This window comes from Oryx dammah, unplaced genomic scaffold, assembly GCF_014754425.2.
Source record: "Oryx dammah isolate SB20612 unplaced genomic scaffold, SCBI_Odam_1.1 HiC_scaffold_17, whole genome shotgun sequence".
Taxonomy (NCBI): domain Eukaryota; kingdom Metazoa; phylum Chordata; class Mammalia; order Artiodactyla; family Bovidae; genus Oryx; species Oryx dammah.
In genome coordinates, this window is record NW_024070201.1 from 26,728,459 (window position 1) to 26,744,264 (window position 15,806).

A 15,806-nucleotide genomic window follows, 5' to 3' on the forward strand; every position below is an offset into this window, starting at 1 on the left:
TTTTTAAAGAAATACAATACAACCAGGAGAAGTACAAGCAGAAAGATAAAAGAAGCAAAGTAGTATGGTGGTAAATAAAAAATAACATGATAGAAATCAATCAATAATCACAATAAAAGGAAACAGATTAAACCAGCCCATGAAGTATCAAATCTAGAGCTAGATTGACTGGGTTAAAATGCTGACATAGATTAGCTCTGGGACCTTGGGCAAGTTAACTTCTCTGTGTATCAGTTTCCTTGTAAATAAGATGGAGACAACTATAGTATATAATATAATTGATAGGTTCTGTGGGAAATAAATGCTTTAACACATTAAAAAATAAAGGCACATATAGCAATCCTTGGCACATAGTCAGATCTGTGTAAGAATTTATTATGGTAATTATTATTATTTTCACATCAGATTTTACAGAAATTCCAGTCATTTGCTATTTAAATAGGCAAACTTACATCACAGAAGGGCCTCCCTTGTAGCTCAGTCAGTAAAGAATCTGCCTGCAGTGCAGGGACCCGAGTTTGATCCCTGGGTCAGGAAGATCCTCTGGAGAAGGAAATGGCAACCCTCTCCAGTATCCTTGTCTGGAAAATCTCATGGACACAGGAGCCTGGTGAGCTGCAGTCCATGGAGTTGCAAAGAGTCAGGCACAACTAAGCAACTAACAGTTACTTACTATATCAGAGAAAGTAACCTTTAGCAAAGGGTAGGAGGAGGGTGGTAGGCTTTAAAAAGATGTAACAGAAAAAATTAATCAGAAGAAAGCAGATTTAACAATATAATATCAGAACACATAAGCTTCAGAGCAACAAGGATTAGTTGAAAGAAAAAATCACTAGGAAAAGATGTAATCTAACAGTATAGCCTCAAAAGACAGAAACAAAAAACTGCCAAGTCTCATGGGGAGCTTGACAAATTTGATAGGTGATTTCAGTTCCATTTTCTCAAAATTGATAGACTCATAGTAAAAAGATGTGAACAGTAGTCAAAAAACTTGATGTTTAGGGACTTCCCCAGCCATCTAGGGGTTAAGACTCTGCCTTCCAATGCAGAGGGCTCAAGTTCGATCCTTGGTCAAGGAACCAAGGTCCCACATGCTGTAGGGTGTGGCCAAAAATTAAAAACAAAAACAACAATATATAAAGAACCCTGCATACCCCAGAAAACAGAGAATCTTTATCATCACAAGTATACACCTCAAGGGAAATCCAAGCATTATTTGTAATAGCAATAAAGAAAAAATAAAAAAACATGTACAAGATCTTGATGAAGGCAGCCATTGACACTGAGACCAACAAGGCTGGGAGCTGGAAGGGTGGGATCACTTCCTGTGTTCCAGACACTCTGCTAGTTCCTGGAGGTGAACTTGGCACCACCTGAAACTCACCTGAATAACACTGTGAGCCCTGGGATGTTCCAAGAGTGACACAGCAAAGGACAAGTTCTCCGAGTGACAAAGGGAGGAGGTGCAACACCCAGCATGAGAGCAGGCATGGAAGCCAGAAGGTTGCAATCCATAGCTTGTTGGGAAAACAGCGAAGTGCTTAGTATGGCTAGAGCGTGGTGGTAGGAAGCAACCCTGAGGGTAGCCTGGACACATCTGCACATCTCAGTGCCCCTCAGAGTCTGGCCCAGTAGAACTTGAAAAGCCTTTTTTTTTTTTAAATTTATTTTTTATTTTACTTTACAATTCTGTATTGGTTTTGCCATACACTGACATGAATCCACCACGGGTGTTTGATAATAATAATCCCTCTATTGAGAACTTCCCGTGGGCCTGGTATTTACCTTTACTGCCTGTAATGCTCAAGTCAACATTTGGAAATAGGTATTGTTATCCTCGTTTTACTTACAGAAAAACTGAGGCTCCAAGAGATTTAGGAACTTACTCGGGGTCTTGCCCTGGGCCCATCCTCTCACGTTCAGGGATAAGACACAACCTTGCTCTTGGAACCGAACCACACAGAGCCTCTATATACCTTACTGGGGGGCCCAGGCACCTGTGAGCTTAGTAGATGGTCAACTAGGTGTCAGGGATTTACAATTCAGTAGAAAGAGGGCTGTTGACATGCAGGGAAGCCAGGCTCCACGTGTAAGCTGATGTGGGCACAGGAACAGTAGCTCAGGGCCAGCCAGGAGAGGGACAGCCAAGCCTAGGGACAGCTGGCAAGTCATCACAGGGAGTGGAGTCCCCCTCCCTCCTTGATCCATCCCACACTTAAATATGCCACCTTCAGTGCCCCCTGCTTTCCTGTCTCCTCCAGAGGTAGAAGCAGCTCTAGTCATGGCTAGAACAGCAGGTTCTTGGGTCTTTAGTCTTGTCACCATGGTCTCTACAGGCCGTGATCCATCGTGCCTGAGAAATGCCTCACTAGATGTTTGTGTCAGGAAAGCCTGCTGGTGAGGCAACAGATAGGTGGGAGCAGTGACGAGGACTCTGATACCACAAAATGTACTCAGCACATTTTGAGTCAACACAGAGATGGGAGCCAAGAAAGATAAGGGTTTTAGTTGTTTGAGTGTTGTTTATGTAAACCGTCCTTCGTCACCAAAGATTTGAGGCTGCTGGCAGTGAAAACTGAAATGATGATGATGATGATGAGAGAGGGAGAAGACTCTTAGGATCAGTGAAAATAAAAATTGTGGGAGAAAAGCATGACCTGATAAAACACAAGACGTGAAGGACACAGGCACGGGAAATAAGGGATGACAAAGCTGCAACCACTGACTTCCACGTTGGCTTTGGGTTTCTTGGAAATCCATGCAGAGGGAAATTCAGCCAGTTACATAATTGTTGTAAGCAGAAGAAGGAAATAGGTCAGAAACACAGGGAAAATAAAGCTTTTCCAAACAGTGAGCAGCAAAATAAACATCTCGATGAAACTTTATACCCGCAGACTTTTGAATCATATTAAAAAGTCACTGAGAAATGGCAATTTTGCATAACGTCAAGGTGAGGTAGTTCAAATATCTAAACATCTGATGACAAGACCTATGGATAGAATAAAGAGTGCCTGAAATGTTTTTGGTAGGAATTCTTATCTTCTAAAATATTAGCTAACTTTAATAAATAGCTTTTTTATTAATATGTAAGAGCCTGGTGGGCTGCTGTCTATAGGGTCGCACAGAGTCAGACACGACTGAAGCGACTTAGCAGCAGTAGCAAGAGTATATTATAGAGAAAGCATCTATTACAGATAAGCAAATATATTGTCTTGGACTCCCCGGTGGCTCAATGGTAAAGAATCCACCTGTAATGCAGGAGCTGCAGGAAATGCAGTTTTGATACCTGAGTCAGGAAGATCCCCTGGAGGAGGGAATGACATCTGCTCCAGTATTCTTGCCTGGAGAATTCCATGGACAGAGAAGCCTGGCGGGCTACAGTCCATAGGGTTGCAGAGTGGGACGTGATTGAAGTGACTTAGCATGCACATATATGTAATCACCAGTATTCCCATTGTGAGCATGTGTATATTTTCCAATTTTTTATCTAGGCATATTTTTAGTTATTTTTTACAAATTTATTTTTATGCAGTCAGACTGTTTAGTAACCTGATTTATTGTTTAACGAGTACATCTGACTTATAACCCATGTCAATGAATGTTCATTCACAATTTGATTTTTAATTGAAATTAATGTGGATGTATCATAATTTATATGGTTCAGATGGAAAAGGATCCACCTGCAATACAGGAGACCTGGGTTCAGTCTCTGGGTTGGGAAGATCCCCTGGAGGAGGGCATGGCAACCCACTCCAGTATTCTTGCCTGGAGAATCCCCATGGACAGAGGAGCCTTGTGGGCTACTGTCTATGGGTCACAGAGAGTCCGAACGACTGAGCGACTAAGCACAGCACAGCATATTATAATTTAACAATCTCTTCTTGTACAGTGTTTTTTTTAATTTCTAAAATTATAACCACTGTAATGAACATCTTTACAGCAAAATGCATGCATTCTGTAGTTATTTGTTTTATGTTAAATTTTAAATGGAAGAAAATTTTCTGAACAGGTACATCCCTATTCACAAATCCTTTGTTGTAATACTGAGACCTCCCAGTATTAGGACCAGGTAATCTCCCAGGTTAAAACCAGTGGTTTAGACTCTAAAGGAAAGATGCACAACGAAGCCTTCAGCCATTTTCTGTCTCTGTCATGTACTTCCAGATATTCATGGCAAACTGAGTGCATATATCTAATATCTTTTTCTCTGAAATTTTCCTCAAAATATGGTAAAGGGATTTTTTTTTCTTTTTTAGGAAAAAAAAAACCATGAGGACAAAAATAAGGAAAAAAAAAAAAAAGACCACAGCAAAATTTTAAAAGCTAGAAATTAGGCAGACAAGTTGCAGCTAATTTAGTAGGACTGAGAAAACTGATCTGAAGTTGGCAATGGGGAAAGATAAGTGCCAACCTAATTTATTGCACTGAATTCTCAAAGACTAAGGAACTCTAATAAATCTGCTATTAACCAATGTTACGCCCATGTATGAACTAATAATAGCCCCCCTTTTGTCAAGACATGCTACAGCCATCTACCAGAAGTTTGTCATAATAAATAACACAATTCCATTATGCCTACAGTGTGGGAAAGGTGCTCGCAGAATTGTGCAGTGCACAGCTTGCCCAGCTGTACATACCAGCCCTGACATGGAGGCACCAGGGACCACTAAAAATAGAGATGAATGAAGAGACTGTTGTAAAATATGAAAGAATGGTTAAAACTACTTAAAAAGAAAAGTTAGCGTTTCTCTCTAACCTTGGCAGAAGACTGGAGGTTTATCCTCTGAAAAGGGGAAGACTGAATATTTATGGAAGGAGAATGCCAGGCAGAGTTGAGGACAGAGGTTATTGTAGCAGAAATAAAGTGTGCCCTATAAATGTTGAGTCCTATCCTGCTTCTTCCACTTGGCCACAGGAACACTGGCACCCAGGCCTTTACTCTCCAGGCAGGAGAGAAGAGGAAACCGCCTAGGAAAACAAAACCAGCGCAAAGGAAAATATATAAATATTTTTACATTGAGGGTCCCTCAACTAAACATTCCAGTGGATCACCCAACAGAGAAGCTCACAGTACATGGAACTCCAAATCAGCTTTTAAATCCCCACTTTGCAGTAAGCAGACAAGCAAAAATTACCAGTCATTTGAGGAGCAAGCCTAACATGAAAGATAGAGAACAAAACAAACAGACGTTAAAAAAGAAACTTGAGGGGACTTGCCTGGTGGTCCAGTGGTTAAGAATCCACCTGCCCGTGTAGGAGACACAGGTTTAATCCCTGGCCCAGGAAGATTCCACGTGCGTGGGGCACCTAAGCCTGTGCTCCACCACTACGGAAGCCCCTGAGCCCTGGAGCCCATGCTCCGCAACAGAAGCCACTGCAATGAGAAATGCCCGCGCCTCAGCTAGAGAGTAGCCCCTGTATGCTGCCGCTAGAGAAAATGCGTGTAGCAATGAAGACCCAGCACAGCCAAAAATAAATAAATAAATAAATAAAAGTTTTTAAAAAGAAACTGGGAGAAAATGAGACTATACAGGCAGAAGAATTTTTAAACACACCATTAATATCATTAGAGAGTTAAAAGAATATATTACATTGATGAAACAAGAACATACCATAAACAATTCACAGAATTGAAAAATAAAAGTAACTCTTGCAAATTAAAAACAGTTGCATAAACAGAAAACTGAATAAAGAATGAGGCTGTCTCCCAGAAAGGAGAGCATGCAGAGATGGAAGAAATGAGAGAAAACATAAGAAAATTAGAAGACCTTGTTCAAGAAGTTCCTTTTATTAGAAGAGATAGAAAAAAAAGTGGCATAATCACCTTAGAAAACAATTCAGCATGATAAAGATGAACATACACATACTGTACAATTGAACAGGAAAAAATAGTTGTTAAATTCATTCATTTATTCAACAAATATTTACTAAGCACCTACCAAGTGGGGAGGGATTGGGGGCAGGAGGAGAAGGGGACGACAGAGGATGAGATGGCTGGATGGCATCACTGACTCGATGGACGCGACTCTGAGTGAACTCCGGGAGTTGGTGATGGACAGGGAGGCCGGGCGTGCTGCGATTCACGGGGTCGCAGAGTCAGACACGACTGAGCGACTGAACTGAACCGAACTGAACTGAACTAAGTCATTGGGCTGGGGACTGATTATACAAGAATAATAAACAGACAAGATATAAGACAGATACAAATAAAGACAAGACCTCTGCTCTCTCAGAACTAACCCAGATTCTCCATCCCAAGGCAGCTGTGGAGTATGGCAGATCTCAGACTCAGTTTTGTCTACAGGGTTCGATGTTTCATGCAAGGTGTTTCTGGATAGATGACCTGTGGGCAGAACATGTGTTTGAAGGAATTATAATAATTCTGTAACTCAAAAGAGGAGTAAAAATTAGAACAAAGCTGTGTTTAGGAAGAACCAATTTAATTTTGGTAGTCTTGAACAGAGTTGTCCCAAGATAGAATCAATTGTTTCGCGAGATGGTCAGTTGGCTATCAGTGGAGGTGTTTGGTACTAAGCAGCAGGGAATTTTCCTGGTGGCCCAATGGTTGGGAGTCTGTCTGCCAATGCAGAAGATACAGGTTCGATCCCTGGCCCAACGGAAAATCCCATATGCCTCAGAGCAACAAAGCCCATGAGCCACAACTACTGACTCCACACCCTAGACCCCACGAGCTGCAACTGCTGAGCCCTCTAGAGTCCACTCTCTGTAACAAGAGAAGCCACCACAGCGAGAAGTCCATGTACCGCAACAAAGAGAAGCCCCCATTCACCACAACTGGAGAAAGCCCACTAGCAGCAACAAAGACTCAGTGCAGCCAAACATAAGTAAATAAATAGATATTTTAAAATTACGAAGCAGCATTCATTCACCCAATGATTGCATGATGGCCATGTTCCAGGCACTGGGGTATGCACTGTGCATTCATTAGCTATTGCTGCAAAGCAAATCACCCCCAAATCTAGTGTCTTATGATGCCTCACCCTTTCTGCGAGCCAGTGGCTTGACTGTGTGGTTCTGACTCAGGATGTGTCATGAGGTTGCAGGCAGGACGCTGCCTGGGTCTGTGGTCATCTGAAGGCTCCACCAAGGCTGGAGGACCTGTTCCAAGGTGGCTCACCCACACAGCTGGCAAGTTGGTGCTGGCTGTTGAGGAGGGGCGGTAGTCCCTTCCTGTGTGGACCCTCCATGGGGCTTCCTATGATGTCCCTCATCACAACATCACAACGTGGTGACTGCCTCCCCTCTGAGTCGAAGAGAAAGCAGGATGGAAGCCGCTATGGCCTTTATGCTCTACATTTGGGAGTTAGATACCGTGACTTTCACAAGAACCTGTTGATCACGTGGGTCAGCCCTCTTTAATATGAGCGGGATCACATGAGGTTATGAGTACCAGAGATGCGGATCAGCCTCAGAGGCTGGCTACCACACTGTAGACACAATGATGAATGAACAAGTGGGTGCCTAACCTCAAGGACTGTTAGTGTAGAGTTAGGATACTTGTTGCAGATGATGTCAAAGGAACTAGACTGAGAGACAGGTGGATTCCTTCAGTCTTAACATCCTGTGACTTTGTTCTTCTAGGTCTTGGTCCTTTCCTCACTGTATCACTAGGCCACCATCTCAGAACCAGCAGCTCATTCCTCTGACATGGGCAGTTCTGAGGTCTCCATTATTAGCTGCTTGTCACTACACGGCAAGATAACCAGGGTCCCACCCTTGGGCTCCCAGATACAAAAGTCCCCAGATAACCCCACGCTTGTTGTTTCTGTCCCCAGAATCTGTCACTGCCTGCGTCCCTCCTCCCAGAGCACAGCATGTCCTATGATGATGCCTGGAGGACACGGTGTCCCCATGCGGGAGCTGCTTTGGACCAGCCCAGCAGCTACGCCCTGTGGTTTCAAGAGGAGAGAGGCCCCTCCTTTCCCCTGTTGTGTTCTTTTCTCACCAGTCAGAGCCATGTCAGCCACCAGACAGTGGCATGTGACCCCTCGGACATTCTCAGAGTACTTTTGACCTTTGAGCTTTGGGGATAGATGCAGGGGTATGGTTAAAATGTCTCAGCCCGGCCCACACCAACCTGGCTGATGCTCCTTTTGGGGCTTCCCTGGTGGCTCAGAGGTTAAAGCATCTGCCTACAATGCAGGAGACCTGGGTTCGATCCCTGGGTGGGGAAGATCCCCTGGAGAAGGAAATGGCAACCCACTCCAGTACTCTTGCCTGGAGAATCCCATGGACGGAGAAGCCTGGTGGGCTACAGTCCATGGGGTCGCAAAGCATCGGACACGACTGAGCGACTTCACTTCACTTCAACCCATGTGCACAGAGAATTCTATTATCTTTAGGTCACCCAAGGAGCCAGAGGTAGCTGGGGGGCTTCAGTCCTAAAAGTCTGGGGGCACTGCTGGGATATATTGATGTGGGCTGCACCAGAATCCAGAAAACGTCCTTCCATGATACTCACAGCGGACTCTAAGTGCACAGTTTTCCTGTGTGTAAGTGCTGCAGTCTCACCAGGTGGTCCAAACTGGATTCTAAAGAAACTCTGGTGAATATTTATTAATATTTGTTTCTAGATAGCTAGTGGAAGTTGCTGTAACACAGGAAGATCAACTTGGTGTTCTGTGACAACCTAGAGGGCTGGGATGGGCTAGGGGGTGAGAGGGAGGTTCAAGAGAGAGGGGACATATGCATACCTATGACTGAACCACATTGTTGTATGGCAGAAACCAACACTGCAAAGCAATTATGCCCCAAATAAAAATAAAAAAGAAATGAAATTCTGATATATACCCTACAACACAGGAGGACCCTGAGAACGTTATGCCAAGTGGAAGAAGCTAGACACAAAAGTAAAACTATTGTATGATTTCACTTCCATGAACTACCTAGAAGAGGCAAAGTCTAAGAGACAGGAGAAGCCATCAGCAGAAACTGGCGTGGAGGAGTGGTAATGGGTAATTGCTTTATGGACACAGGGTTTCTGTTTGGGTCATGAAGAAATTTTGGAGATAGTGGTGATGGCTGTACGACATTGTGAATGTAATTAATGCCTCTAAATTGTGCACTTAAAATGGAAAATTTTGTGTTATATATATTATACCACAATAAAAATAATACTAAAATCTCATGAAGTCCCAACACTACATAAATCTATGAAGTAGAAAGCAAAATCCCATTCTCCCGCAAACAGACCTGTTGAATTTACCATCTAGGCCCAGCGAGTTCTTCCTTCTGTGGCAGCCCCTTATGCAGAGTGCATCCCCCCTTCTCTCTGGGGTTCCAGGCAGACCTCACTGTTCTCCTTATGCTGGGCTCACCCTGGAGGCACCACAGCCTGGTAGTGAAAAGCCAAACTCTCGAGCTGGATGGTCCGGGCTCCAATCTCATTCCCACCAAGGCTAGACCATGTGCTTCACCATCCTGAACTGCCTTTTCCTCACCTGCTGCATCTTTGAAGTCTCTGTTGTGAGGATTATATGAGTCAATGTGGTACAATTTTTAAAGGCACCTAGCATTAATGCATGTCAACTTTAGGGCCATCTCTGTATTTAAAAGTTCTAGAAGCTTCTGCCACTGGTTGCTCCTCATTGGCCACCATTTTCGGGGGTGGGGCAGGGCATAGCTTCCTCTTTCATTCCTTGATGTCCCTTGGTGTTGTTCCCTTGAAAGGCCTAAACTCCATTCTGGGAAGGAAAGAGCAGATGTCAAGTCCTTTGGGACCAAAGGCTTGAACTGGCTCTTCTCTGGGGATCCCCCCTGGGAGAGCCCACCTCAGTCCCCAGCTGGCTGTGCGGATGACACTGCTTGGGGCCGAATTCCTCTCTTCCCCTGCCTCCTGCCCTATTTACATTTTTTTTACGTTTAAAATCTCTCAGTCGTGTCCAACTCTTTGAGACCCCATGGACTATACGGTCCATGGACTTCTCCAGACCAAAATACTGGAGCGGGTAGCCTTTCCCTTCTCCAGGGGATCTTCGCAACCCAGTGGTTGGCAACTCCAGCCCCAGATCAACAGGCCCCTTTGCAGGAGGCTCCTGGGCAGAGTTCACCAGGGCCCCCAGGCACCTACTCCTCCCTACCTCCCAGGACTCTGACACATCTCTGGGCCCCATTCCTTGACTCTGGAGATCACAGGTTTAGTAGTCAAAAAAACCTCTGGAATAAGCATGAATCAATTTTATAACAGAAGTGAGGTGGGGTGGGTGGAATAAACCAAAATTCACCCAAATAAGTCAAATTAAAGGCACAGAAGATCTTAGACGAGGAGGGACAGTCTTCCCCACTGTGTCGTGAGCTCCCCAGAGCTCCTGACCGCGTTGGTGGCGCCCTTGGGGTTAAGCCCGGTGTCAGATTCTTTACCACTGAGCCGCCTGGGAAGCCCACCGGACCACCAGGGAAGTCCAAAGCGTGACATTTTTAGCCGCCTCCCCTTAGGACTCTCCCCACACTTCTCAGCACACCCTGGCCCCCTAGTCTCATCTCCCAGCCCCCCAGTCCTTCTAAGCGTCCCCTGCTGACCCATCTAAGCTTTGCCAACAGTGCTCCCTGCCGCCCTCCAGTCCCACAAAATCAAGAAGCCCCACTGTAACCACACTGGGCTAGTTTCTCAGCAACTTTATTGAGAAGTGAGAGGTAGCATCACTTTCCACTGGACATGTATCCACAGGTCTGTACAAGAACTGCTTTGGGACAGACAGACAGACAGGGGGCAGGGCAGGGCAGGTGTCAGGGGCAGGGCAGGTGTCAGTGGTGGGGCGGGGGCACCGGGGGCAACTCAGCCCCCCAAAGGGACGGGCATCTCCTCCTGCACGGGGAGGGCGGGGGCCTGGCTCTCCTTCTCCTTGAGGGTGTTGAAGAAGCTGCTGACCTTGTCCCTCAGATCCTTCTCCAGGAAACTCAGGTGATCTTCCACGTCCCCCGCCAGGGGACCCAGCTTCTGCCTGAGCGCGTCCAACTGCTGCCCCATGGCTTTGTTGAAGGTCTCGCCGTAGGGCCCCACGGTGCGGCGGAAGTCCTCCACCTGCTGGTCCAGGCGGCTGCTCAGCTCGGCCAGTGACTTCTGCAGGCCCTCGGCGTTGCCCGGCTGGCTTCCACGCACGCTGTTGACCACGGGCACCAGCCCCTGCCGCAGCTCCTCGGCTTTGGCCGAGATCTTGGCCTTCAGCTCCTCGGCCTGCTTCTTCATCTGAAAGGCCAAGCCCTCCAGCTGGTGGTTGAGCTTCTCCTGGACGTCCTGAGCATAAGGGGCCAGGCTGCGGCGCAGTTCCTCCACATTCTCCTCGATCTTGGTCTGGAGCTGGTCCGCGTAGGGCGTCAGGCGTCCCTTGAGCTCCTCCACGTGCTGGTTGACCGTGGCCTGGAGCTCCTCGGCGTAGGGCGCCAGCGAGGCCTGCAGCTGGTCCAGGTTCTGCTGCATCACCCTCTCCATGCGCTGCGCGTAGGGCGTCAGCTGGCGCCGCAGCTGTTGTGCCTGGGTGTCGACCTGGGTGCGCAGGTCCTCTGCGTATGGTGCCAAGCGCTGCTGCAGCTCGCGCACGTTGTCCGCGATCTTCTGGCTCACCTCGGTGGCGTGGGGCAGCAGCCGGGCCCGCAGCTCCTCCAGCTCCTTTCGAATCTCCTCCTTCAGCTTCTCGGAGTCCTTAGTCAGCCGTTCATGCAGTTCTGTGGCAAAGGGCACCAGCTTCTTCTGCAGGTCGTCCGTGTAGGTGCTCACTTCCCCAAGTTTATCTTGGAAGAGGGTGCTGCAGGGAGACGCAAGGGGGCCACCATGAGGCTTGGCATTCCTGCCTGCGTGCTAAGTCGCTTCGGTCCTGTCCGACTCTTTGTGACCCTGGGACTGTAAGCCCGCCAGGCTCCTCTACTGCGACCTTAGCTCCTTACATACCACTCACCTTCCACACACCTGCCTAAGACAGGTGAGCGTGCAGGGTACTGAGTTCACCCATCTTTTCCCTGTGACCTTCCCTATGGTGGATGGTGATTTAAGCAAATGGATGTAATCGACTAAGGTAATACATTGAACTTGTACCTCTGGATCTCCGCTGGAGCTAGAGTCACAGTATCAATTAATACCTATCATGTGAGCTGGAGCAGTGGGCTTGCCTCTCCTTATCTGTAAAGTAGAAAGAGTGGACTTTGAGGTCCTTCTCAGCCCAGGTGTGCTGTGACAGAGATCACATGTGATGTTCTGGACCTCTTCTAGCATCTTCTAGTCACATCGGGTGCTGGTTTCCCTGCTCTGTGGACACCCCCAGAGGCTTCCCAAATATTCTCACCCCTCCCCTTCCCATGATTTCACAGAGGCCTGTCCTGGAATGTATTAGAAGCCAGCTCACATGACATTTCTTTCCCTCCCTTTCTTCTGGGAGCCTCAGTGCTAAGATGTGGCCATTTGTTACACTCTGGAAAGTTAAAGTGGGAGATTCCCTGGTGGCCCAGTGTTTAGGACTCAGCAGTTTCACTGCTGAGGGTGGGGGTTTGATCCCTGGTCAGGGAACTAAGATCCCACAAGCCACATGGCATGCCAAAAGAAAAAAAGAAAAGTTAGAGTAGGGATTATTCAGTCCAGCCTTCCTTTTTGCACACATGGATCCCAGGATCCACGTCTGGAGACCTCTGGTCACCCAGGGAGTTGATGGCAGGGCAGTGGGTATCCTAAGCTCAGGTCTCCTGCCTCTGAGTCCAGCCCTTGCCCACACGTTGCATGGCCTTTAAGAAGCCCTTCCTGCCAGCTCTGCCTCTCTTACTTGAGCTGCTGGGTGAGCTCAGACTTCTGGATATGTTCCACCGCCTTCTTGGCATTGTTGCCCAGTTGGCTGAAGTAGTCCCAAATCACAGTGGCCACCTGGTCGGCATTGACCTCCGCCTCGGCTCCTGGGTGGGAAACAGCAAATTCATGAGCGCAGTCTCCTTCCTTGCCCCCCTGCCCCAGCCCTGAGCGGCAGACTGGTTGTCGGCGGGGAGCCCAGCCACTGATTTTTCTCTCTGCGCTTGGCTAGTTAGAAGCCACAGGGGTATGTAAAGCTGGGGTAGCACCCATGCCAGAGAGCCCAGCACTGTGAATGGACAGCACTCCTAAGAGCTGAGTGGCAGCTGGGGAACCACCCGCCTCCAGCTGTGGGCTGACAGGCACTCGGAACTGTCCTCTCGCCCTGGCCCCAAACTCACCCCTTTCCCTGCCTGACGCAGCAGATGGGTCCTGCCTAAGAGTGCCATCTGAAGGCAGCTCCTACTCACCGGTGACAGCCACCAGGGCCAGGCTCAGGACCACAGCCTTCAGGAACATCCTGGGCTCCTCGCTGGGCTGGGAGAGTCTCTTACTGCACCAGATCCTTCCTGGATTCAGAGGGGCCAGAGGAGAGGTTCGCAGGCAGCTCACTGTACTGCTGTTGGAACTGATTGAAGCTCAGAACCAGTCAGACATTTAAATCCTCACTGGGCTGCCCTCCCCACCTTCCTCCCCAGTGTGACTCCACGCTGGAAGGTGACACGTTCCCAGGAGGCCTCTTGGACTTTTGTGACCCTTGGACAACGTGGAAGCTGATGGCAGACTGGGGCTCGGGCAGCATTCAGAAGCAGCTGTTCCGAACGTGTGCCCCACCCATCGTGGAAGGGGCCATGAGCCAAGGGAGGAATGAGACTGAGAGAACACCTGAGCTCAGGACTGATAAACGGCTCAGAAGCCCTGTGGCCGCTCCGGGTCTGTGCTCGGCTTGTGGGGGGAGGCCAAAGTTCACAGTTCCTCTGTCTGCCCCAGTGAGGAGGGACCCCCACTCCCACATCCCCCAACCCTGACTCCATCTCAGAGCACCAGGCTCTGGACTGGGACACCCAGGGCCACAGAAGGGATAATGAGTCAAGACCTAGGGCTCTGGTCAAGGTGAGCCTGGGAGAAGGCGGCCCCTGCCAGGCTTTGGGAAGGTGGGGGGAGTGGGGGGAGACCCTGTGTTGAAGGTGTTAATTGTAAGTGTGCTTCACGCCCCACTACTGCCAAGTGTGACACTGTGGTCTAGTGATTCAACTTGGCCCAGCTCTGGCCTCATGTTCTCCTTTAAAAAATGTGATTGTTGGGTGTATTAAAAGAGATATTACTGATGAAATGAGTAGTATTATGCCTGGCAGAGTAAGCACTAAAAAATAGTCATTATCATTGTTAATAAGAATATTAACTATTTTCTGGATTTGGACCAAGCAAGGAGTACAGTAGCATGCTTGCCGCTCCAGTGAGAGTGGCAGAGTGAGACCCCACCCTCTGGGGGGCATCAGGAAGGCACAATGCAGGGTCAGGGGCAGACTGGCCTGAGGTCTGATTCCTGCCCACCTCCTCCCTGGGTGGGAGCGGTCAGCTTGTGATGAATCACAAGACCTGAGGCTCTCAGGGGGCCTCTCATCAGGAGATGGGGAAGGGGGTGGTGGTGGCATCCAGATCTTCTACTTGGACTTCCAACATCCTCTGCAAGTGAGGTATCACACAGAAAGACATCCACCAAGAAGGTGGCGCATCCTGACCGGTTTGTGCCCCTCTGCTGGACCACACAAATCACCCTGAGTGACAAGGAGATGAAATCCGTCGTATTGCACCATTGGCTGCCCTCCAGGAATGCTATGCCCCGCACATGGATGGGCTTCCATAATCTGCCCTTGGAAGAGTCCACAGCTGGGCTCATCCTGACTTCCCGTGTCTCCACTGTTTCATAGACCAGGGGTGACTTGATGTCTTATGGGGTAGAAGATAGCCAAAAGGCCTTCCAGTGCTCGTACCCCTTCTGTAGAATCCCCACTACCTGGCAGTGTCCCATCCCAGCGATCGTCACCCCCAACGTCAGGGAGCTCCTCCTTCCAGGAGCAGCCTGGGCCATCTTGCAGTAGTTTATTAAGGCTTCTGATACTGGAGTTGGACTCCTTGGCTTTGCATGTGGGCTCCGCACATACTGACTGGGTGACCTCACCCAAGTCTCTTAACCTCTCTGAGCCCCGTGTGCCTCAGTAGGGAATAAAACAGTGCCTGCATTCTGGGCTTCAGGGAGTCAGGGAGATAATCTGAGTAATGCTGGGAGACATGCCTGGCCCACAGTCAGCGCTTATCAAGCACGAGCCATGTTTTGCCCCTGAAGACTCCACCACGCTGCGACACTCCCAAATCCGGCAGAGCCCTGCCTGGGCTGGGAGCAAAGGTTTCGCTCGCCTCTGGCCTCATCCCTTTCTCCCTCAATGGGCCAGAGGTGAGCAGGCAACAAGGCACCAAGGACTCTCAGTTGAGTTTGCCCTCACTGAACGGGAGCATGTGTTTTTGATTTTTGGCCACAATGTGTGGCATGCGGGATCTTAATTTCCCAACCAGAGATCAAACGTGCGCCCCCTGCAGTGGAAGTGTGCAGTCTTATCCACAGGACAGGGGGGGAAGTACCAGAGAGCATGCTGTGTATCAGTCTGTGAACAGATTAGTTCTGGGCGGTGGGAGAGAAGGAGAGGCCCCTGTGCACCGTCTTAGATTGTTTGAGCTGCTGATGGAAAGGATGTGAGTGCCGGCAGCTCCAGCAGACCCAGGCCCTGTGAGTCAGGGCACGGCCACATGTGTGGGCACAAAGGGCTGTGTGACGTTGGGTGAATCATATCCCTTTCTGAGCCTCAATCTCCTTATCTGTACAACAGACAGACCTAACGGTCAATGAGGTGACGAGGCTGAGACTCTAGCATCACCTATGGCCACCCTCCTGCCCCCGAAACAGAGATCAAACTGGTGGGCAGCCCAAGTCCAGAAGCAGGAGGGAACGACTCAGGCCCAG

General features: G+C 48.6%; 1 protein-coding gene and 1 long non-coding RNA gene across 2 annotated transcripts in view; both read right to left on the minus strand.

Annotated features, from left to right (window-relative positions):
* Positions 1-15,806, minus strand: part of LOC120876306 — an 18,244-nt gene that overhangs the window by 1,169 nt on the left and 1,269 nt on the right. The window lies entirely within an intron of this gene.
* On the minus strand, positions 10,621-13,492 carry APOA4 (apolipoprotein A4). The gene is made up of 3 exons (XM_040258078.1): positions 13,258-13,492; positions 12,768-12,894; positions 10,621-11,762 (listed from the first exon to the last, which is right to left on the minus strand). The coding sequence occupies exons 1-3, from the start codon at positions 13,304-13,306 to the stop codon at positions 10,796-10,798; spliced, it is 1,143 nt and encodes a 380-aa protein (XP_040114012.1). The 5' UTR covers positions 13,307-13,492; the 3' UTR covers positions 10,621-10,795.